Consider the following 24,634-nt stretch of genomic DNA (forward strand, 5'->3'; position numbering starts at 1 on the left):
TTATCCTAAATCCAGCCTAGGCAGATTTTTGTATACCACATTAAATATTTTATGCTTTATCCTAAGTGTCATCAAAAGCCATTTAAGTATCTTAAGAAGGTGGGATAGAGGAAGGTAGTAGACATGAACAAGGTTGTATTTGGAAAAGATCACTCTGACTGCACTGTAGAGCAGGAGTCCCCAACTCCTGGGCCACAGACTGGTACAGGTCCATAGCCTGTTAGGAACAAGGCCACACAGCAGAAGGTGAGCAGCAGGCAAGTGAGCATTACCACCTGAGTTCCACCTCCTATTAAATCAGTAGTGGCATTTGATTCTCATAGGAGCACGAACCCTATTGTGAACTGTGCATGTGAGCGATCTAGGTTGCGTGCTCCATCTAATGCCTGCTGATCTGAGGTGAAACCATCCCCTCCCTGGTCTCTGGAAAAATTGTCTTCCATGAAACCAGTCCCTGGTGCCAAAAAGGTTGGGGGTCGCTGCTGTAAATAACAGATTGGAGTTGGGTCTAAGTGACTGCAAGAAGATACTTTGAGTTTTAAATTAATTTCCAACTGACAGAACTTTATGCATTCCTGCCTCCTCCTACTTTCCCATTAGGTAGATTATATTGAAAAAATAAATCAGTGAAATGAATGAAAGAAGATTTTAGATGAATGATTATTTGATTTTGTAAAATGGTTCACTTCTTTATTTCTTTTCCAAAAAAAATTTTTTACCCTCTGATCACAGTGTGCAATTTGGGCTCACAAACTTCCTCTTTAAAAAATTCAGGAAAACGAGGCAACAGAATCTCTAAACAGTTTACAAAGGTGGGAAAGGATGGCACCCTGACAATTGTCGATTCATACCTCTCAATTTCATCTCTTGAGGTCTTGGAATTGCGTTTGAAAAAATTGTAACTGAGAAAATTATAACTGAAAGAGACCTGATCTAACCATCCCCCATCTTGGCTTTGTAAATCAAAGAGTGTGACCAAGGCAAGTCTCAATTATTTGAGGTTTGTTTGCCAAAGTAAAGGATGCGTGCCAGGGAGGCAGGTATATGCCTTTCTCCAAAGGTGATTTTGAGGGTTTCAGTATTTAAAGGGGAAAGGGTGGATACTGAGGGATGAGAAATATTTTTAAAATGTGTCAGTACATAAAAAGACAAAACAGTTGCATCCTTCTCAATATACAATTTTCACCTGAGGGTGGAGTGGAGGAAATAGGGTAACTTGAATCTATGCTTCCAGGTGGCCATCTTCAACCTTTATGCTTGGATAAACTTCCTTTAAACTAGAGTCTTATCTTTTTTATTATTTTAGGTTGACAAATCTCAAATTTATATCTCTGGCCCATTGGACTTCTTCCTTGAACCTCAGTGTCTAAATCTAACTGCCTATCCAGCCTCTCCACTTGGATGTTTAATAAGGATTTCAAATTCAACATACTAAAAACAAAATTCCTGACTTCCGCCTTAAAAATGGTTTCTTACACAACTCAGTTCTTACAAGTTGCTCATATTGTCTTTTACCTCACACTCCAAAACTAATATATCCACAAATCTTATGATTCTACTTCTAAAATTTACCCAGAATTCATTGTTGTTTTCATTACCTCGATCACCACCACTCTGGCCCACACCACTATCACCACGGCTGGATTATTATAATAACTTCCTCATATCACTTTTCACCAACGAATACAAGCATTTTCATCTGGTTCTCTCAGGGATCCTTAACCCCCAGGCTGCAGATACTACCAGTCCATGGCCTGTTAGGAACCAGGAGGCACAGGAGGAGGTGAGCAGCAAGCAAGGGGGCATTACCTCCTGAGCTCTCCCTCCCTCAGATTAGCGGTGGCTTCAGATTCTCATAGGATCAGGAACCCTATTGTGAACTGCACGTTGGAGGGATCTTCTAAGTTGTGTGCTCCTTATGAAAATCTAATGATAAATGTAATGCCTTTGAATCACATCCTGAAACCATCATCCACCCCCCACCACGAAACCGGTCCCTGGTGCCCAAAAGGTTGGGGGGCCGCTGCTCTATATAATCCCTGGGAGACTGATGACTTGTCTCTTTCACTTAGTGCCATGAACTCCAGTGCAACTTTGTGGACGCTCCATAAATACATGGCTGGAATGAATCCATAAATATTTAATACTACTGCATATACAGTAATACTTCTGAGGAGCTGCTTGAGTATGTAAAAAATTGCAGGGGACGTTTACAAATAAAGAACCTCCCGAATCAAAGCAATGAATGAGCTGGTTGAAGCAGTGCCCACGAGCTGCTCCAGCTTCTCAAAGGCAGGTTTTCCACCTAAGCCAGCATTCTTCTATTTTTGGTCACCGCAGCTATAAACCTGCTCCCTTACCCGGCACCTCACCCTCAGCCGAGAGCCCAATGGGCTTTTCCTCCTCTCGCCCTCACGATGAGCGAGCCCACAAGGTCTAAGGTGGAAGATATACTTGAACACCTGACAAGCCTTCAGGGACGACACTGGATTCTAGGCCACCCGGGCTTTCCCACTGTATTAGTTATGAAAAAACAAAAGTCAGGAAAAAACCTTCGGAGGTGGACTCTCCAACCCGGGTAAGGGTTAGGAAGCAAAGCGCACCTAGCAAAGGGCTGGTCCCTGCAGCCTCAAGGGTTGATGGGAAGTGAATTCACCGTCAACCGCCCGGATCCAAAATGGCAGGATACAGGAGCGAGTGTGTTTAGGTGTGAAGGTAGGGCCATTGAAGAAGGGAGAACGACAGCATAATTGTTTTGATTCAACAAGGAGGCGGCGATTACAGGAGGGCGAATAGCGAAGGGCAACGCAACATCCAGCTGGCAGAAGCAGCAGGCCTGACGAGGATGGCCACATTGACCCAATCCAAAATGGTGCCGAGGTTGTAACCGGGAGAGCGCAAAAGGCCGGACCTACCCTGATCCAAGATGGCAGTGGCAATTGAGGCAAGCCGAGGGACTCGAGCGCCAGGAGCGTCTCTGCCCTCAGCCAAGATGGCGGCCGCCGTGGGCGCTGTCCCCGGCTCCGCCCCGCGGCCCCAGCCCCGCCTCCCCCTAGTCCCTCCCTCCGCCCCCTTGCCTAGCCGAGTCCGGCCCGAGGCGCTCGCGCTGGGAGAGCGGGCTCCGGGCGTTTGACATGGCGGCAGCGACGGCTACTGCAGCGGCTAAAGGGAATGGGGGCGGCAGTGGCCGGGCCGGGGCCGGGGACGCCAGCGGCACGCGGAAGAAGAAGGGCCCGGGGCCTCTGGCCACGGCGTACCTGGTCATCTACAATGTGGTGATGACAGCGGGGTGAGGCTGGGGCTCGGCTCAGGGAGGCGGGGAGCCAAGCGCGGCCGGGGAGGGAGCTTGGCGGCCGCCTGAGCGGATCGGCGCGGCCCACCGCACGCAGTGCAGCCCCGGCGGGCGGTTTCCGGGACCCAGTACCTGGGCGCTGAGGGCGGCCGAGCGCTGAATGAATCGACCCCTGTGGCTGCCCGCGAGTTCCCGCCTGCGCCGGGGGGTCGAGCCAAGTTCCCAGGCACGGGGGCGCGGGGACTGCTGCCGGGCGCTGTCTCGCGAGGGCCGCGGGAGGAAGGGGGGACTGGCCACAGGTGCGGGGCCGGGGGCGGCGGCCGGAAGACCTGGCGGCGCGGAGCCTAGCCCCGGCGGCCAGGCTCAGATGGTGGACGGCGCCAGCCTGGGGAGTGAAGGAGCTGTGGCTGCAGAGTGACCATTCATTTGGGCGGCTGTTTTCAAAATCCGGGCTGTGCTTTAATCCGGAAGATATTGGGAAAGTGTTCAAAGTTTTTGGCCAGCTACTTGAGCAGAGCTGGGCTTTAGATGAGTTTAGAGTTTTAGGATGGGTTGGGGTGGGGAAGAAACAGCGGGATAGAAGGCAGATTTACTGGGGACGGGGAGAATAGACCCTCGAAACTCTTTTACCCACCTGTCTCCCTCATTTCAGTCTATCCTTTATCCCGGCGGGTTTTTAGTTAAAGCTCTGCCACTAACTAGCTGTGTGACTTTAGATAAGTCACCTTATTTCTCTAGCCTCCTTTTTTTCATCTGTAAACTAAAGGGTTGGGCTGGGTGATGAAGGTTCCTTCAGCTCTGCAATTCTTTATCTCATCATTATGGTGAGGAGGATCACAGGATCAATTTGTTATTTTTACATATATATAATATATATTGTATATATTATATATTTTTCTACAGTCTTCATTTGTAATTTTTAAAAAGTCCTAACATTTTATTATGAAAAATTTCGAACATGCAGAAGAGTTGAAAGAATTGTATAGTGAACATCCATCTTTATTTAGTTTTAAAGTAGGTAATACATTGGCAGGATTCAAAATTCAAAATATAAGCCAGGGCATACAGTGAAAATCTTTGCCCCCTCCCACCTTTCCCTTCTCCCCAAATCCCCTATCTCGAGGCAGTTAATTTTATGTATCCTTAATATACTGCTGCAAGCAAATATGTTTATACATCCTCTACCTCTTTTTAAGATAAGACAAATAGCAATATTTTTAATATTTTTACAATTCAGCACCTTGCTTTTTTTTCATGAAAAAGAAAATAATATCATGGGAGGATCATAGATTTATTGCTAGTATTAGAAATGGTAGGTGTGGAAACAGGGTCAGAGAAGTTGTGACTTGCATGAGATCATAGAACTTGTTAAGAGAAGTTCCAGGTCTAGAAATGATTTCTCTTGACTCAGGTCAGTGAAGAACTAGTATGGATCCAGGCTTTTATCACATCAGTGGTCACATAAATAGATTTTTTAAAAAACATCCTGGATTCTCTCTGTGTGTATTAATATTTATATGTAAAATTCTTGTGTCTTAGCAAGGGCTGGTGAGGGCATTGGACTGGAGAGGGATTTTTAAGGTACATTGGTAAGAAGAAAGAAGTCTATTCCTGAGCAATGAACAAAGAGAATGGGGTGGAGAGTAAGGAGTATTAAACCAGGAAGAGAAATTGGGATTGTGAGAGCAAAGTAAGCTTTTTTTTTTAACGCTGTTAATAGTTGTACCAGTTACACCATTAAATAATTTCTTCTTTTACAAACTCTTATTTTATGTCCTTATATGATAGTTTTTGGAAATAGCAGAGACCACACACCCCATTGCCTAGCTGATTTTGTACATTTACCTAAATCCTTCCAGGAGACATACCTTAATAAAAAGATCCATTTGTTTTATTATGGAACTTGACAAAAAATTGTGTTTATTTTTGAGGACGGTGGAACAAAAATATAACATTCACAGCTGTATGCTTAAGTGCTTCCTGTTTTGTGGTTTGTATTGATCCGGCTTTCATTTCTGAGCTGATTTTGGAAAATTTGGCTAAAAACTTTTTTTCAACAAAAGCCTATAATTCCTAATTTTAAAAGGATAGATTTTAAGGTATGGGTAATTATTCCCAGTGAGACAATATAAAAATAGTTTAAAGCATCTTCTTTCTACCCTGTAATTATTAAAACTCTTTAACTGCACAGGCTGTTTAAAATTTTCCTTTAACTTTTTTTTCTCGTCTTTGATTTTCTTGGCACCTAATTTAGCGGAACAAGGACCATTTTAGCTTATTCCTTTCCTTTTGGCTTTGTTCTCAACAGCAAAGTTGCCAAAAAAATGAGCTCCAGATGGGTGAGGTGCCACTGTGCTTTCACTGAGCCCTCTTGATAAGGTGCTGTTGGTGGTGCAACATTTCAGTGCATTACAGCTTGGCATTTGAGAGCTACCATTCATAAATCCAGGATACTGATGCTTGAGGTCACCTTTAGCAATGTTTTTTATTGCCACAGCTGCCTATTAACCTAAATCCTACTTTTCAAATTTTTATTTTTTTCCTGATTGTTCTTTTCTCTTTTACTAGGTGGCTGGTTATAGCAGTTGGTCTGGTCCGAGCATACCTGGCTAAGGGTAGCTACCATAGCCTTTATTATTCAATTGAAAAGCCTTTGAAATTCTTTCAAACTGGAGCCTTATTGGAGGTAGGTCCTGAGATTTATTATTGTTATTGATTTCTATTGGTATAAAGAAAAAGATGCAACTAAATTATATTGAAGTAGCAGACCTCTGTTGGATTCAAGTTAAATTTTGAAATTTTGCCTCCTCACAGACTAAAGTGTTGATAGCTAGGCTTTTTGAAGTTCTAGATAGGGTAAAATCTCATTTAACTTGTGTTACCTTGAATGTATTTTATGCTCAACTTTTTTTGGAAATCAACTGAAACAAGCTTGTATTAGGATTTTTTTTAATTCCAGGGACATCTTGGGGAAGCACTGGCAAAATCAGATGCTTTGAGGGTTTATGTAATAAAAATAGCAAAGTTGGTGGGTGTAGGATATTGGGAGTGATAGATGTAAGACATAATAGCCTGTGACTAAAGGCGTCCAAACTGATTTCCTTGAATTAAGGGCAATGTATATTCAGTCCTCTCTCTTGAGGTAAGTATAGATTAGGATTTTGGATTTGCAAGTTATGGAAATCCAATTCAAACTACTTTAAGCAAAAAAGGACTTTTCTGGCCTCTGTAATTGATACAGATACAAGATTAATTTACAAAGAAACCAGCTCAGGAATGAGAACCAAGGATTTGACACTGCCAGATTCTCTTGCTGTCTGCCATCTCTGCTTGTCTATTTCTCTTTGAATGTTGGTCTTGGGCTCTCCACATGGTAGGAAACGGGGAGGGTGTTTATTTTTCTCAGCATCTGTGTCACGTTCCCAGGGAGGATTCTGGTTGGCCCTACTTAGACTCCTGCCAGTGACGTGAGGTGCTTGATTAGCCAGTCTTAGGACACATGCCCATTCTTCCGTCCAAGGGACTACAGACTTTGCTCATGGAAAAGAGGGAATGGTGATAGCTTTGGGCACGCAAAATCAATATCTGCCATAGTTCAGTATGGTGAAAAACCTTCAGATTGCAGGGATGATCTAGTTCATTTTGCTTAGCCTCCAGGCAAGACCATCATGACATTTATACTTTACTGGCAACTTTTAAAACCTGAACTGTGGAATGATACTTAACAAGAAATTGTTTATCTCATGAAATGAAATCTGATACCTCTACCTTTCATTCTCACTTTTTTTTTTTTTTTTTTTTTTTGAGACACAGTCTTGCTCTGTTACCCAGGCTGGAGTGCAGTGGTGCAGTCATGGCCATAGCTCACTGCAGCCTTGAGCTCCTGGCCTCAAGCAGTTCTCCCACCTCAGCTTCCGGAGTAGCTGGGCCCATAGTCACACACCACCATACATGGCTAATTTTTAAAACTTTGTAGAGACAGGGTCTCCCTGTATTGCCCAGGCTGATTAAAACTCCTTGGCTCAAGAGATCTTCCCATCTCAACCTCCCAAAGCACTGAGATTACAGGTGTGAACCACTGCATCCAGCCCACTCTCACTTTATTTATTTATTTTTTTGAGACATGGTCACTTTGTCACCCAGGCTGGAGAGCAGTGGTATGATCACGGCTTACTGTAGCCTCAACTTCCGAACCATCCTCCCACTACAGCCTCCCAAGTAGCTGGGACCACAGGCATGTACCACCATGCCTGGCTTATTTTTGTATTTTTGGTAGAGATGGGGTTTGGTCATGTTGTCTAGGCTGGATCCACTCTCACTTTCTAAGTCAGAAAGTTATCCATTTTGCTTTTGTTTTTTTTTTTTTATCTTAGAAAGCAGAGGAATTGCTTTCTTTCTTTTCTTTTTTTTTTTTTTTTGAGATAGCATCTTACTGTCTTGCCCAGGTAGGAGTGGAGTGATGCGATCTCGCTCACTGCAACACAGAGGAATTATAATACTGTCTGTACTTAGACATTTTAGGTAGGTGGTGTGATCAAATGAGCTTCCAGCTGGAAGTCTGAGTACCTTTTTATTTTAAGTGTAATAGTTTTCCCAACTGACTCTATAGATTTGGGCAGGTCTTTTCTCTCTTACCCACCTCTTTTTCATTTGTAAAATAATTAGGTTAAAGTAGATGTCTAAAGTCCCTTACTGCCCTAACCATTTGAGTCTGAGGAAGCTTGAACAAATCCTAGTGTGAACATTTTTTAAACTTAGAGGCTTGAACTTTTTTTGGAAGGGGACACTAGTAAATAAGTAGCATTTTCTCTGTCAGAGCCTTGGCCAGTACAGTTCCCTCAAGCTACAGAGAAGCAAATTTAGACTCAAAACCACCAGACTCCCCAGTACTTGATATAGTAGGGGGTTGTCCCAATTGGAATACTTCGATAATTTAAAGGGTTTTCTGTCTCTTTAAGACATCATAATATTAGGGCTGAGCACAGTAGCTCATGCTTATAATCCCAGCAATCCCAGAGCCTTGGGAGGCCAAGGTGGGAGGATCACTTGAGGGCAAGAGTTCGAGACCAGCTTGGACAACATGGCAAGACCTCGTCTCTACAAAAAAAAAAAATATTGTTTTTTTTTTTTTTTAGCTGGACTATGTGGTGGGTACCTGTAGTCCCAGCTACTTGGGAGGCTGAAATGGGAGGCTTGAGCTTGAGCTCAGGAGTTTGAGGCTGCAGTGAACTACGATTGCATCACTACCGTCATCCAGCTTGGACAACAGAGTGAGACCTTGTCTCTTAAAAAAAAAGACTTAGTAATGTTAGAAGTATAATTTTTAAAATGTAATTGTATCTTCGGGAAGGTAGGGACATTAAACAGTGTCATCAAAATCCACTCAGGAACCAAGTCTTAGACTTTGAAGGATTAGCCTGTTTATCCTTATAGAATTTTTAATAGGGATTTAGGAAAATATTTTGGACTTTTGGTTTTATCTCTGTTATCCCCACTAAGAACCAATTAAGTGACAAATCCTGGATTTGATTTTGGGAAAAGGACTATGCATAAGGAAGTAAAAATTCCCAGGAACGTGCAGGCAATTAACATAGCAGAGGTCAGTGATGGAAGTAATCCGTTGGACTGGGCGATAAAGCGGGCTTGCTAAAACCACATTTCCTGTGCCGTCAGCTGAGGAGTGTTTCATCGCCTACTCTGTCTCTATGCTGTATAGCAATTAGATGTGTATGGTACTGTTTAAATGCACATAAGTTATCCTGATGGGAATTATTAGTGTTGACAGTATATCCTGTTTACAGGAGGAGAAAATGAATCCAGGGAAGGCAGCGACTCATTTATATCTCTTTATGCTAGATGTTATTCTTTATTAGGTTCTGTGGGAGTTTACTTAAAAAAGAAATAGAAATTACTTGTTCTCCAATTTCAAATCTTCTTAGGAAAATAATAACACTTAGCTTTTTAAAAGACGTAAACACATTTACCAAGCAAGTACAAAGGAGCACGTAGTAGTGAAGCACAAAAGGAAGCTTGGCCGAGTGCTGGGGCTTACACCTGTAATCCCAGCTCTTTGGGAGGCTGACATGGAGGGATTGCTTGAGGCCAGGAATTCAAGACCAGCCTGGGAAACACAGCGAGACCCCCATCTCTACAAACAGTTAAAAAATTAGCCGGGCATGGTAGCCCATGCCTGTAGTCCCAGCTAATCAGGAGGGAGGATCACTTGTGTCCAAGAGTTCAAGGCTAGAGTGAGCCATGATCATGCCTCTGCACTCCAGCCTGGGTGACATAGCAAGACCCCATTTCCCAAAAAAAGAAAGAAAAAAAAAGTATATACAAATAAAATGCTATCCATGGATAAAATGTGATCTATGAATATAAAAATTCATAAAATTAATAAAAACAAATGAATTCCTGATATATGTTATGCCTGGACAAATCTTGAAAAAATGCATGTGAAAGGAGGCAGATACAAAAAGTCATAAATGTTATTTCATTTATATGAAACATCCAGAATAGTCAAATGCATAGAGACAGGAAGTAATGGAATTGTTAGGGGCCGGTGGGTAGAGAGAATGGGGAATGACTGCTAATGGTACAGGATTTCCTTTTAAGGTGATAATATTGTTCTTGAAATAGTGGTGGTGGGTGCACAACTCTGTGAACATACTAAAAACCACTGAATTGTACACTTTAAAATTGTGAATTTTGTGATATGTGAATTATATGCCAGTTTTTAAAAAAATGAGTTCATCTGTAATGAGCTGTGGATGTTTTCTACATTATTCATTTCTTGGAGTCCGTGATATTCATTGATAAGGCAGATTTTATCTTTGCATATTCGTTGAGTATAGTTAGTTTAAAAATTAGTAGGTTGATGTAGTTATGGCAGTTTAAAATTATGTCTGAGAGAATTTGGATATCTAGATATCTTTGGTTAATATAAGACTATAATTAAAGCAAAGACACTTTCAAATGCTGCTCATGATTGGGTATTCCTCTAATTGATGAGATTTCAAATGGATTAAAGATTGCTCTGCAAAGAGATTGACTGTTGAGATTGATACAGACTATCTTCAACATATGTACATTGATAATATGTCATTTACTTACTGTTGTGCATCTGAGACTGCTTAATGAACCACAGAATTTCCCTGTCCTTCCCATTGTCTTCCAGATCTTTCTGCGGTTAAAACCCCTTATTTACGAAAATAAATAAAGAACCCAGTCTCATTTCTGATCGTGTCCTAGAGTTGATCTAGGGCAGGGTCCGGAGAAGTGGTGAGAGACATCAGACAGCTTCTGTTAGTCTTCTAAGCCCACCACCACTTTCTCAACCCCATCTGTGTGTTCCAGTCTCAGTCTTCAGACCTCACCTCATGGTGCTCTTCGATTCTTTAATGAAATAAGAAACTGATTTTGGACAGTTCTCTAAAATATAGCAAAGTCTTAGGAACTTGCAGTGTCCTTAAGAAGAAAGATCCCTTCTTATCTCCCTGCCAGTTTTTCTGCCTTTATGGCTCAAACACTAACTAATTTTTGCCATGGAGGAATTGCACTTCAAACTGCTTTTGTGAACTGCTCTGAGGACATAACCATTATCTGTAATATATTTTTCCTTCTTTGCGGACATTCTGATTTCCCAGTAATTGTCTCAGAAAGGAACTTCTGAAATGCAAGCTACATGCACATGTTAGGCTACTTTTATTCTGGACCCATTTTGCGAAAAACACGTCTCTAAAAGAGACTTTAGAAAAGCTAGTAAGAGCAAGTCATAGTGGAGATATCTAACACAAATACAAGTGACAACCAATCCCAGAAAAGCCAGCTTCTCAAACAATGTGAAAACCAGAGGAAAACTCTAACTTGATTAAAATTAGTAAGTGTCACAACATTAGAAGGGAAGAGGGAGCCCGAAGGAAGCAGGAACCTACCCACGCAGGCCTTGCTGCTTGATGACTCAAGCAAATAGAAGCAAACTGATGTGGTATTCAAAGAGGTACAATAGCTAACATCTTAAGAAAGAAATGTGCTGAAATTAAAAAAAAAAAATAAAAGAAAAGAACTAAAAATATCAGTGGTGGCAATATAGGACAGGAAGGAGCCACAGTGCAAGAAATAGGTGATACTGAAGATGCAAGAAAGGCGGGAGTTTCCAATCACATTCTCACATAAAATCAATACCAGAACAGAAGTCATAGGGAAAATTTCAAAGTTCACTATGCAAAAGCAACATTATAAAACATCACAACAGAAAAACAGTATGTGTAGAACCAATGTATCTAGAAAACCTGATGAGGTTATATAAGCTTTCAAAAAGTAAGACTACCAGAAGAAGTAGAAAAGATTGGAATATACAATGTATAAATAATCAGGGAGAAAAGTTATACAAAACTTTTCTGAAATGAAAGGCCACCTTAGTATGGTTATTGAGAATTTATGATATTCCACAACAAAAAAATTTCTTCCCTTCCTGGATACTTAAACCATTTCCAGCAGAAAAGAGAAGATTTCAAAATGTGATAGTTAAAAACAGCTTGAAACCTTAAACTTGAAAGAAGAAAAAAATCCACGTGAATCTAGTAGGAAACAATAGCTTCCTGGATAATAGACCCTACAATTTTCTACAGTTGGAAACATTTTGAAAACACCTACAAAAAGTAATGGAACTTTGAAAGCACCTTATCAAAGAGTATTTAACTTTAGTCAAGAGTATTTAGCTGTTATCAAAGAGTATTTATTTAACTGTTATATAAATATATGAAATTAGCCAAGTTTTCAGACTAGCAATGTCCAATAGAACTTTCTGCAGTGATAATGTTGGAACACCATCCAAAACAGTAGCCGCTAGTCACTTAAAATGTGGCTAGTGGGTCTGGGAAACTGAGTTTTAAGTTTTATTTACTTGTGGTCAGGAGTGGTGGCTCACACCTGTAATCCCAGCACTTTGGAAGGCCAAGGTGGAAGAGTTGCTTGAGGCCAGGAGTTCTAAGACCAGCTTGGGCAGTATAGCAAGACCTCTTCTCTGCAAAAAAATTTTAAAAAATTAGCCGCATATAGTGGCACACATTAGTCCTAACTACTCGGGAAGCTGAGGCAGGAGAATCGCTTGAGCCCAGGTGTTTCAGGCTGAAGTTATGGTCACTCCACTGCATTCCAGTCTGGGAGACAGAGCAAGAACCTGTTTTCCAAAGAAATAAAAATAAATATTCTTTGCTTTTTGTTTAAGTTTAAATAGGCAAATACAGGTAGTGGCCAGTGCACAGCATAAGCCTTTAGACCATGGTATAGGTTACAGTGTGATCATGTGGAATCCCATTAGAAATTTCAGATTTTGCCAGGATAGAATGAAGCAGGAAGGAGGACAAACATAACAATATAAGTTTTATGTCACTCCAGACTTTATAAGTTTTTTAATTGATAAATATGAGAATAGTTATGGTGATGTTTTCAGATTAGGAAAATCAATAGAAAAAAAGCAAAATTGCAGATATTGAAAAAGGTATGGAAGAGGATATATCACACTGTTGTTAGAGGTTACCACTGTGGAGGGGAGTGATGTTTTGGGGCAACGGGGGGAATAAAAGATTACCACTTTTAATATACTTTAGTATGTATTTATATATCACATGAATCATGTAATTTTTAGAAATTCTGTATTATATGTAATTAAAAATAAGATGAATGAGGAAAATAAGATTTTAAGGTTTTTTGAAAAAGGAAGACAATAGGCACCTTAGTTTATTTTTTTATTTAAAGAGAAGAGTTTTACATCTACTACAAATCCTGTTAATTTTTTTAATGACAGGAGAATAATAATAAACGTATAGGATAATGGAGTATAGCAAAAATGCACCATTTTTTATGTTTATGCAAGTAGACTGATTAAATTTATCAAAATAAAAAGGTGAAATGATGATTACTGGTTGAAAACTAAAGTATAACAATTGTTGCTTATGAGACTAAGGGACAAACCAGCTTGCCATGACCAAGTGTCAAGAAAAGCAGGACTACCCAGTTACAGCATAAGATAAATGATTTCAGAGGAGAAGCTGAAGAGAAACTGAGTTCACAGTTTGTCAGTAGCAAGAACATGGGAGACACATGTTAGTGAAATCATATGATGAATGAATGATTATCAGAACAGAGAAACAAAATATGTAAAAAGCTGGCAGAAATGCTATAGAAGTTAAAAAATATAATTGTTCTTAAGAGATGTCACGGTATATGTAAAAACACTAGAGATAAGAAATTTTGGTGTGAAGAGTTGGTTTTGCCATTAATTAGCCCTGTGGCCTTGGTCTTAACCTCTCTCCCTCAATTCATTATGTGCAGTGAATACGCTGGATTAGATGACCTTACGTATTTCCCCACTTTTAAGTTCTGTGAGACTTCAACATTTCACTATCAGAATATGAAAATTAAGCAAATAACAAATTAGTAAATTATAGGGCTGGAGATAGCAAGAAAGGTGAAATTAAGTGACAAAGGAAAAATAATGGTAATTGAGGAATTTTTTCGGTATTTCCTCCTTAACAATTGGATGTAAAAGGATTTTGAAAACATATTTGGAGTCTGAGGGAGCCCAGTGAATAACCAACACTCTTTTGCTTGCTTATGTTCTGAAAATTGAGCAATAACTCAAAGGAGTTGCATAAGGATCCTGAAAACCACCTTTATTAGTGATACAGGCTGAGGACATGCTTTAGTGTGTGAGTCAAATGGGTTTGCTAACTGAACTCCACAGTTAGACTCACCACCCACCCTGTCCCAAGCAGCAGCAGACAGGCTGTCTTAGAAGAAACCATGAGAACTTGGGGCTCTCTGTGAAACCTCTCATATGGAGCTGAATTGAGCACATCCCATTTATTCCTAAATTTATGCTTAAATGAGTCATCCTTTCCAGGGGTAAAGTAATTAAAGGAGACTAGTACTATGTGGTGGAAATCCGTCCTCATAGAAACCAGAGAGAGGGAAAGGTATTTCCCTGAGTAATAAGTACTGTTTATTTATGGTAGAAGAAACCCAGATGCAGAAGAATGCATAACAGTCATAATCTAAAGATAAACACTTTTAAATTTTGGTGTCTGTCCTTAAAGACTATATATTACTAGTATAGGTAAGTTTTTAAGCAAGAATAGAATCATTATGTGTAGAATATGATAATTTCTAAAATAAATCAAATACTGGTAAATGTAACTCAAACTGGTGATGAACCTCTGCCCAGTAAAATGAGTGTGGTGGACATGTCCATGGAGCTGCCCAGCCCAGCGTGTCCTCTCTGGAATTTTTCTGGTTCTCAAGGCTGGACCCTTAGCAGCTACATCTCTATTCCCTCACTCTGCCTCTTACGCCATAACTGGCTGATCCAGGGGTGCGTAACTGACCCAAAGTGGGCTGGTGAGGTTTTTTTTCCCTCCCAAGAATTTGGAATTTTGAATTGAAAGACAGAGATGGGAAATCACTATAGCTGAATCACATTAAGTCCATGGGCTGCAGCTGAGGTCTTGAAAGCTGCTTGGGTTTCTATTCCTTTTGAGTCTTGTTCAACTTTTTGGAGCTTTGTTGTTAATTGTTTTGCCTTGGATTAAAAATGAAATTGAACAGAATTGTTGGTATCTTAAAAAAATAATTCCCCTAGTTCAAAGTTTAGAAACTTTGAAAAGGTGTTTCCAAGTAACCTATTGTACAAAAGGCATTTTGACATTGAGGTTAAATTTTAAAACTAAAATTGGTTTATTGCCAGTGGAAATGGAAAGGACACAGGAGAGAGGAGTTTATGGTGCATATTTTCTTTTCTTTTTTTGAGATAGGGTCTTCCTCTGTTGCCCAGGATGGAATGCAATGGCATGATTTTAGCTCCTTGCAGCCTCAACCTCTTGGGCTCAAGTGATCCTTCTGCTTCAGCCTTCCAAGTAGCTGAGACTCCAGTCACATCACCATGCCTGGCTAGTTTTTAACTTTTTACAGTTAAAAACTGGTCTTTTTACAGATTGGCACTGATTGTATGTCTCCACAGGATTTCAAGGCAGAAGGATGCATCTTTTGCCTTCTGGGATGGATTGTTAATTACTACATAATGATCTGTAGAGATCACTATGTTGCACAGGCTGGTCTTGAACTCCTGACCGCAAGTGATCCTCCTGCTTTGGCCTCCCAAAGTGTTGAGATTATAGGCGTGAGCCACTGTTCCTGGTCCAACATGTATTTTCAAGGGAGATTTTGAATATGGCAAGTTCTCTTGCCATTTTTTTTTTAAAATGAGGCGTGCTTATTCTTGTCCATCGATTCTTAGTGGACCTCAACAAAGCAGTGCCACAACCTTAGAGTGCATTTTGGAAAATTGTGAGGATATTTCATTTGCCACAATGACTGGAGATGCTACTGGCTAGATGTCCTACGACATGCGAAACTGTCCAACTTAATGAAGATTTGTTCTGCATCCTCCTTGGCTTCTGCACATCTCCCCAGGCCAGACCCTCTACAAATATAAATGGACCATTTTGTAGTACATATTAATGCTGAAAAACTTTCATGAGAAATCAAAAAGCTTATTAAGTTAGAAGAAGGTTGTGGTCTTAGTTTTTTGTTGCTGCTTAACAAAAATACCATGAACCTGGCAGCTGAAAACAACACTTATGGATTAGCTCACAGTTTTCTTAATTCAGAAGCTGGGCTTGACTGGGTTCTTTGCTCAGGAATCTCATAAGATTGAAATCAAGGTGTCAGCCAGGCTGGCTGATTTGTTATCTGGAGGCTCCAGGGGAAAAATCCACTTTCAGGCTCATGCAGGTTATTGGCTGACTCTAGTTGTAGGTGTGAGATCCACACTTCCTTGCTATCTGTCAGCAGGAGGTCACTCCTCAACTCTAGAGGCTGCTCTCCAGGCCTTGCACATGACCCCCACTGCAGCTTCAAAGCCAGAGTGGCCTGCCGAATCCCTCTTGTTCTTTGAGTATCTGACTTCCCCTTCTGCCACCACCCAGAAGAGACTGCTTTTAAAGGGCTCATCCGGTTGGGTCAGGTCCACCCACAAAATACCTGTATCTTCAAATCAATTGACTTGAGACTTTAATTACACTTGCAAAATCCCTATACTGCAGTATCTAGATTAGTGTTTGATTGAGTAGCCAAGGAACAGTAATTGTGGAGGATCATCTTGAGAATGCTGTCCTACTACCATTGTTGGTATGAAGAGAGAAGCTTGAGTGAAATTATTGTCTCAAAATAATTAAGTAATTTGTTATCTCTGCACATCCTGTTCTGTAAGTATTACAACATTAATAGCTTGCATATTTACTTGAAAAGGATTTCAGCACAGCAGTGAAAATCATTGAAAATCAGTTTTGAGATGACTGTTTAAACTTCAATTATTAAATTAATGGAGACACATGAAATGCAGTGGATTTCTTTAACATAGACTAATATTTCATATTATTGCCTGTGTGTGATGATAGGAAATCTAGGTTGTGAAATGAAAATTTGGCTTTGGGGTAGCTCGTCTTCTGTTTTGTCCTGAAAGTATCCTCTGTTACACAATGGCTTTATTGCTTCTTGCATTAGAGTTTTTTACATCTAATTCCTCCTCTATTCCTTATTGCACCATTTAAGGAATGCATTTTCAAGGTCTTTTTACAGATTGGCACTGATTGTCTGTCTCAACAGGATTTCAAGGCAGAAGGATGGATCTTTTGCCTTCTGGGATGGATTGTAGTAGTAATTAACAATCTACTTTGATTGTTAATTACTTTAGCATATTATTCCAAGTTCAGATAAGGTTACTTCTTTATTTCCATTATTATCTTAATACTCTTTTTTTCCCCAAGTATTAATCTGTACCTCTACATCTGCCCTTTTATTTTCATATATTTGTCCGCAGTGGTTTCTGATATTCTTATTTTTCATTCCAAAATTATTTACTGTAAGTTACTGTCTACATCTGACTGCATCATTATGTCCACATTTACAAGTTGAAATGCATATTTTGAAAAATAAATTACTTTCTTTTATTTCTTCTTTTTCATATCAATTGGGACATTGTATTTATTTGCTTTTGAAAATTTTGTGTAGGTAGGTCATTTGATGTATGAATTTCTTTTCAGAATGGTAGAGGAGGCATTATAAAATGTGTGTGATTAAAAAGGGGAGCCTGCATCTGAGGACTGAGACCTAGTGCTCTGTCATGCAAAGACAGCATGCTAGCCATTCTTTGCTGCGTTTACTCCCCTGCAGTGTCCCATTGCTAATCAGCAGCCTGGATGTCTTTTTTTTTTTTTTTTTGAGATGGAGTCTTGCCCTGTCACCCATGCTGGAGTGCCGTGGGTTACTGCAACCTCTGTCTCCTAGGTTCAAGCAATTCTCCTGCCTCAGCCTCCCAAGTGCCATATACGCATGTGCCACCACGCCCAACTCATTTTTTATATTTTTAGTAGAGACAGAGTTTCACCATGTTGGCCAGGCTGTTCTCAAACTTTTGACCTCAGGTGATCTGCCATCCTCGGCCTCCCAAAGTGCTGGGATTATAGGCGTGAGTCACCACAGCCAGCCAGCCTGGGTGTCTTGCTGCATACATGGATAGAATAGATTTTCTGGGCCAGATGCAGTGGCTCATGCCTGTAATCCCAGCATTTTGGAAGGCCAGGGCAGGTGGATCACTTGAGTCCAGGAGTTCAAGACCTGCCTGAGCAATATGGCGAAACCTGTCTGTACAAAAAATACAAATATTAGCCAGGCATAGTGGCACATGCCTAAAGTCCCAGCTACTCAGGAGGCTGAGGTGGGAGGATCGCTTGAGTCTGAGGGGGATGAGGCTGCAGGGAGTTGTAATTGTACCACTGCACTCGAGCCTGAGTGACAGCAAGACCCCGTGTCCAAAAAAAAAAAAAAAAAAAAAAAACAGGTTTCTGTTTAGGTACTGTCATCTGTCTTCTTGTTTCAAAGAATGTTTTTCATTCCCCATTTTAATCTAGATCTGTCTTTTAGTTTTCCTCAACTTTGCAGCAGGAAGTGTAGCTTATCATATTTACAATTTAGTATTTACTTAGCAGTGTTTTCTTTTGAAAAATATTGTAAGATTTGCAATGTGTTAATTTTGTTCTCCTGTCAGTTATCAGCAACATTGTGCAGCTTGGTTTGTTTTTTTAATCCAACCCTCCCACTTCCCTCCCCCCAAAACTGAGTGAAATAGTAGTTTTTGAGCACAGTCTTATCAGGCTCAGGCATGTTTTAGATAAGCTAAGTCTTGTCAAGTTCTGGTCTCTGTAGAGCTCTCATAACTAATGAACAATGAAAGAATACGATAGAATAGAAATAAAACCTAAATTCTTGATCCTGGCCATCATTTACTGCCCTGCGCAAGGTGTGCAGCTTCTCTGAGCCTTGGTTTTCTTGTCTGCAAGTAGAGATTTTCCGTCCTGCCTATCTGCTAGGTAATCGTTAGGATCAAACAATATACAGACTGCTACAGAAATGTAAAAATTCTGAAATGCCCTACAATAGCTATTAGGTTATATCATCTAGAAAAGCTTTGGTGATTAAATCAATCTTATAAATGGCTTCAAATTACTTTCTGTCACCATTACCACCACCAGAGCTAAAGCACTGCTATATAAAGGATGAGTTGAAAGGTGATTTAGAAGGACCTGATTTGCCAGTTGGATGGCCATTGAGATGGGTTGGAGATGGCAGTCTCACTCAGGGCACTGGAAATAAAAATAGAGACGACAGACCCCAGAGTCATCAGCAGGACTTAGAAACTGGTTTTATTTGAGGATAAGGGGAAGGAAGGACTGTTGAACCCCAAAGACTAGGAGGTTGGTTATCAAGAGGCATCGCAAAAGTGTGTGCTTCCCATTGAGGCTGTGTTCGAGCCACTGCTGTAACTCTCAGGTGGAGCTGTCCAGAGGCAGCTTGGGGTGTGGGCCCAGATCCCCAGGAGAGAGCGTTGGATTGGACTAGGGAGCACCCCTGCAGTGAGATCATTGAATGAGGCAAGATGGGGACTGAGGGTGCAACTTAGTAAAATGAATGTCTGTGTTGAAGGGCCTGCCAGGCAAGGAGAGCCAACCGAGGCTCTCTCACCCCATGTTCCAGAGGCCGTGGCGGTTCCGTTCTGTAGCGTATGGGACATGGAGATGCTGTACACTTACTACTCTTACACGTTTGTGCATTATAAAAGAGCCCTTATTGTCTGATAAGCCACTGAGTGGGAAGATTAAATCTTCCTCAGAAAATCCTTCAAAGATACACAAACTAAAAATGAACAAACAAAATGGAGCAAGAATTTACATTTTGTTGAGTAGCCTATAGCCAAGTTTAAAAGTGGAATGTTCGTTTTCATAATACTACTGGCAGATGCTACTCTATTCTTAACTGAAACATTAGTTTATATGAAGTAAAACTTTAATGCTATTGATTTTAACTAATTCTCCTCTTTTCCCTCCCTTCCTCTAGGTTTTACATTGTGCTATAGGTAAGTATGGATTCTGCCCTACCCACTATGGAAGCTGGATTCTGCTTGTTTAAAGAGTCATAGATGAGAGGCTTTATTAATTTCTGTTGAATATTGAAAAAAACTAAATGATTTAATCATCATGTGTGAAAATGCTGTAATTAGAGTGGCTTTCAGTTTCTGAAATCATAGGTACTATTTAGGATGTTACGGCTGAACACTTTATTAAAGGTCACAGCTATTCTGTTAATTTGAAAGAGATGTCTCCCACCTTCTCAGTACGAGGGTAATAGAAACATTAGCACGTTTATAAAAATGTGGCTGGAGTTCTGATGCTGGGCTATGTTGAAAAGCCCTCTCTGAAATCAATTCAGTGGTATAATTCTCTCTCCTTATCTTTAAAATTGGAAGACTGCATGTATTGCCTACCTCCCAGGTGAATATTATGTGTATGTGAGAGGGATTAGAAAAGTACTAAGTATAAAGGGTTATACAAATGTAGGGGATTTCTACTAAAAGCAGATACAATATGTTTTCTTTTTGTGGGGTGGGATGAATCATCAAATTTTGCCGTGGAATAGAGGCATAATGTCTAGTTTGGGGTGGCTAGACCCCTCTAATTGAATAAAAACCGGTATTGGAAAGTTGATAGACCCCATAGAGCAAGCCCAGAGTGATTGCTGTGCACTCCAAGTTTGTCTGTCACCAGGAGGATTTGAAGTTAATACTTATTCAGAAAGCCCTGAAGGTCTAAAGACTTGAGAACTATAAATCCACACCGTTATAGCCCCATCAATTTAATCCACAACTAAAGCGGGTACTTGCTATATTCAGGGAGTCTTACCATTCAGATGGGCATGCAGGTAGAAAACAGCAAACTATCCACTGTGGTTTTAGCAGAGGTCACTATGGTATCTGGCTTCATTACCTTCTTTTTGTGTTGTTTTAGGGACAGGGTCCCATGCTGGAGTGCACTGGTGTGATCATAGTTCAGCTTCCCGAGTAGCCAGGATTACAGGCCTGCACCACTATGCCTGACTAATGTTTGAATTTTTAGTAGAGATGAGGTTTTACCATGTTGGCCAGACTGGTCTCAAACTCCTGGCCCCAAGTGATCCACCTACCTTGGCCTTCCAAAGTGCTGGGATTACACACGAGTCATCACACCTGGCCAAGAATTTTATTACAAAGAATTGCACCTTGGGGCTGGTGTAGTGGCTTATGCCTATAATACCAGCACCTTGGGATGCTGAGGCAGGAGGATCACTTAGGACTCGGAGTTCGAGACCAGCCTGGGCAACCCAGGGAGAACCCATCTCTACAAGAAATAAAAAAGGAGCCAGGTGTGATGGTGCGTACCCGTGCTCCCAGCTACTCAGGAGGTTGAGGTAGAAGGATGGCTTGAGCCCGGGAGGTTGAAGCTTCAGTGAGCCATGGTCACACAGTTGCATTTTAGCCTGAGCAACAGAGTGAGTCTGTGTTTAAAAGAAAAAGAAATAAAGAATTGCATCTCTGCTAGTTTCTCACTTCTTACCTGGGATCATGGGAGTTCAGGGAACCCCTCAAATGATGTGCAAAATTTTATATGTGTGATTCTATGTTTATTGGTGGGGGAGCGGGGGTAGGGAGAGGATTCATAGCTTTAGTTAGATTCTCTGAGGAGTTTGTGATTCCCAAAAGGCTAAGAAACACTGCTTTAGAACCTTTGAATAATAGATTTGAAAGGGTATTAGGGGCTCATCTGTCCCATGATCTATTTTCCCAGAGAAGAGTAGGTGCCCTGGCCTAGGTCATACAGCTGGTAAACGGGGAAGCTCATTTGGAGACAGGTCAGTCTGACATCTGCCCAATTTCATTTTATGATGAAAAGATTTTAACTTTTGTTCAGTCTTACACACATTTTCTTTTTAGTCCTTTGTAATTTTGAAACAAAAAATTGTATCCTTTCATAATTGGTTAAGTAAATCTTAAGCACAACCTAGCAGACTGGGGGGATATATTTGGCCAGAGAGAGTTCTGAAACCACTCAGGCCTTCTCACATGACTGAATCCTGTCTCATTCTTCCCCACTCTCTTAACCTTCAGCTGCCTCTGAATAAAGCTCTCAGATGCATCCTTTTGAAGTATCTTAGCTGGTTCTGGCTGCTGTAACAAAATACCATAAATTGGGTAGCTTATAAATTTTATAACAAACATTTATTTTTCACACTTCGAGAGGCTGAGAATTCCAAGATGAAGGTGATGCTGAGAGATTCTGTGTCTGGTGAGGTCCTGTTCTTCATAGACAGTAGCTTCTTGCTGCGTCTGCATGGTGGAAGGGGCAAGTGAGCTCCTCTGGGCTTTTTATAAGGGCACTAACCCCATTCATGAGACCCCTCATGATCTAATTGCCTCTTGAAGACCACACCACTTAATACTATTGCACTGGGGATTAGGTTTCAACATAGGAATTTTGGAGGCACACAGATATTCAGGCTACAGCACTGTGCATATGTACTGTGATTTTAGTTAATGTTAGTTTTATTTTCATACCCTAAATGACTTTATCTGCCTTAAAATATATGCTTATATGTCTATAAAATTTCTCTAATCCTGCAAATAAAGTTTCTGACAAGTGTATTTTTTCATCCACACAAAGAAAATTACTGAATGCCTAGCACGTGTGCATATCAGATGCTGTTGGGCGCTGGAGTAGAGAGGTGAAGAGGCTCAGACTTAGGTCCAGGAAATCCACAGTCAGATGGGCACCCCCTGAGTTCCTCTGATATAGCGCATCCTGAGGACTGGTTTGCACATCCCACTCTGCTCAGAGGGTTGGTAGGTTTGCTTCCCCCTCAGACTTCCAGCTCCTTAAGGGCAGATTGTGTTTAAATCGCCTCTGCATCCCCAGAGACAGCAGTGAGGTCCTTCTTACAACCCCAAGGCCCTTGTTTTGTTGGTGCTTCTCTCGCTCCTGCCTCATCTCCCTGTGCTATCTGCCTTTTCCTTCTCACCTCACGAAATGCTCAGAGGTCCATCTTAAAAATCTTTTAACCTGACCTTTTCCCCTGTATTTCCCTTATATTACTATATAATTGTTCTCCATTCCTTTTCCCAGATTTATTGTAGGCTCTTTCTACTTCCTCATGCCCATTGATACCGGAACCCTGCAGTCGGGCTTCTGTTCCCCTTGTTCTACAAAAATCACCCTCTGGTTTAAAGTCTGCAATAATGTCTACTGGATTCTGAGGACACTGTTGGAAGTTCCTGGACTTAGCTGCATGGGGCACCGCTGATGACTCCCTCCTGGAAATCCTGCTCTTTCTGCCTTCATTGTACTGAGCCTTCCTGGTATACCCTGTCCGCTACAGTCCTTTTCTTTCTTTGGATGCTTTTCTTTATTTCTTTGTCCCTTAATCGTGGGTGTTTCTGGAGTTCTGTCTTAGCTCATTGCCCTTCTGACTGAGCGTACCTTCTGTGGGTGATCTCTTCCCATGGCATGAGATACACACACTTTTCCAATTCCAAGCCACACCTGCATCCCAGACTCCAGCCCTGTCCACTGATTTCCTGGACATCTGCTCCTGGGTGCACACAGGTACCTCCTCAGCATGACCCACACTCCCAGACTCGTTCTGCCTCCCTATTCTGTCTGTCATGGCTGCTGCCAGCCACCAGCCATTCAGTCATTCATTCTAGACGAGAGCTTGTCGATGGTGTCTCCCCCTCTCTCACCGGCATTCCTGTAGCCAGACAGTTGTCAGGTTTTGTCAGTTTGGTTTCCTAAATGTCTTTCAGGTTGTCTTGTTTCTTCATCCCTGCTTGGGACCTCAGTATGTCTCATCTGGACTCCCATGTGTCTTCCTGAACTTTTAGGCTCATAGCAATAATAATAATTCTAGTGCTTCGCGTTCGTTGTTTCATTTATTTCCCATTTTCCAGCTGAGTCTGAGGCTTAGACGGTTTCCTGTCTTTGTTCTTACTACAAATAAATGTGTGAGGTGATGCATATGTTAATTAGCTTTATTTAGTCACTCCACAGTATATTCACATTTCATAACATCACGTTGTATACCATAAGAGTATGTGTATGTATATGTATTTTGTCAGTTTAAAAAAGAAGAAGAAATGTATCGTGTCTTGCCAAAGTTCACACAGCGCTAAGTCCTAGAGCCAGGTAGAGCCAGGAGTTGAACATATGGCTGTGTGGCTTCAAGTCCATACTCCACGCTGCTCTAATGAGTTTAGTTATAGGACCATTCTGAGCATGTCATTTGCCTACTTAAAACCTTTGCTGGTTTAAATTTCTTCATAATCTGGTCCCTGTCTACTTCACCAGTTTTACCAGTGCCCGATCCCTGCCTCCCACTCCATACTCATCTGCGCTGTGCCCAGGGCTCCACTCGCCACCTGGAGTGAGCAGCCAGCCCCTTCAGCTGGCCAGCTCTGTTCGTTTCTTCCAGTAAACCTTCCTACCACCCACAGCTAGAGTAGGGACCCTTCCCCACTCTTCCATAATACCCAGCATCTCACTCAGTATTGCACCTTCCACATTATATTATGTGTGGTCTGGCACCGCACCCATGTCCCCACCAGTACCACTGAATATTTTTAGAGGGAGAGCTGTTTCTTATTGATCTCTGTATCCTGGTACCTAACAGTAAGTACATAGTACCTAGTGGGAGTTTGGTGAACATTTGATCATCAACTTACCAAATTCTGGTGGGAATTTCTAAAACTTATTTCAAAATTGTTTTGTTCCTTAAAAGAATTAGAGATCACAATAATTAATAAGCTGTTTCTAGCACTAGCATTAGCCTAAAGGCAGTGCTTCATTTTTACTCAGATCACTTAAGTTTATTTGTGGAATGATGGTTTACTTTTCTGTAGCATTCTTCAGGTTTTCACTATAA

General features: G+C 41.1%; 1 protein-coding gene across 1 annotated transcript in view; it reads left to right on the forward strand.

Annotated features, from left to right (window-relative positions):
• The first annotated feature begins 3,065 nt into the window (after nucleotides 1–3,065).
• Nucleotides 3,066–24,634, forward strand: part of HACD2 (3-hydroxyacyl-CoA dehydratase 2) — an 86,529-nt gene continuing 64,960 nt past the window's right edge. Inside the window, exons 1-3 of the mRNA XM_003941665.4 lie at nucleotides 3,066–3,289; nucleotides 5,861–5,978; nucleotides 19,745–19,763. Coding sequence (XP_003941714.1) covers nucleotides 3,135–3,289; nucleotides 5,861–5,978; nucleotides 19,745–19,763 — 292 coding nt within the window. The 5' untranslated portion in view covers nucleotides 3,066–3,134. The remainder of the gene's footprint in view (nucleotides 3,290–5,860; nucleotides 5,979–19,744; nucleotides 19,764–24,634) is intronic.

Source organism: Saimiri boliviensis, chromosome 8, assembly GCF_048565385.1.
Source record: "Saimiri boliviensis isolate mSaiBol1 chromosome 8, mSaiBol1.pri, whole genome shotgun sequence".
Classification (NCBI taxonomy): domain Eukaryota; kingdom Metazoa; phylum Chordata; class Mammalia; order Primates; family Cebidae; genus Saimiri; species Saimiri boliviensis.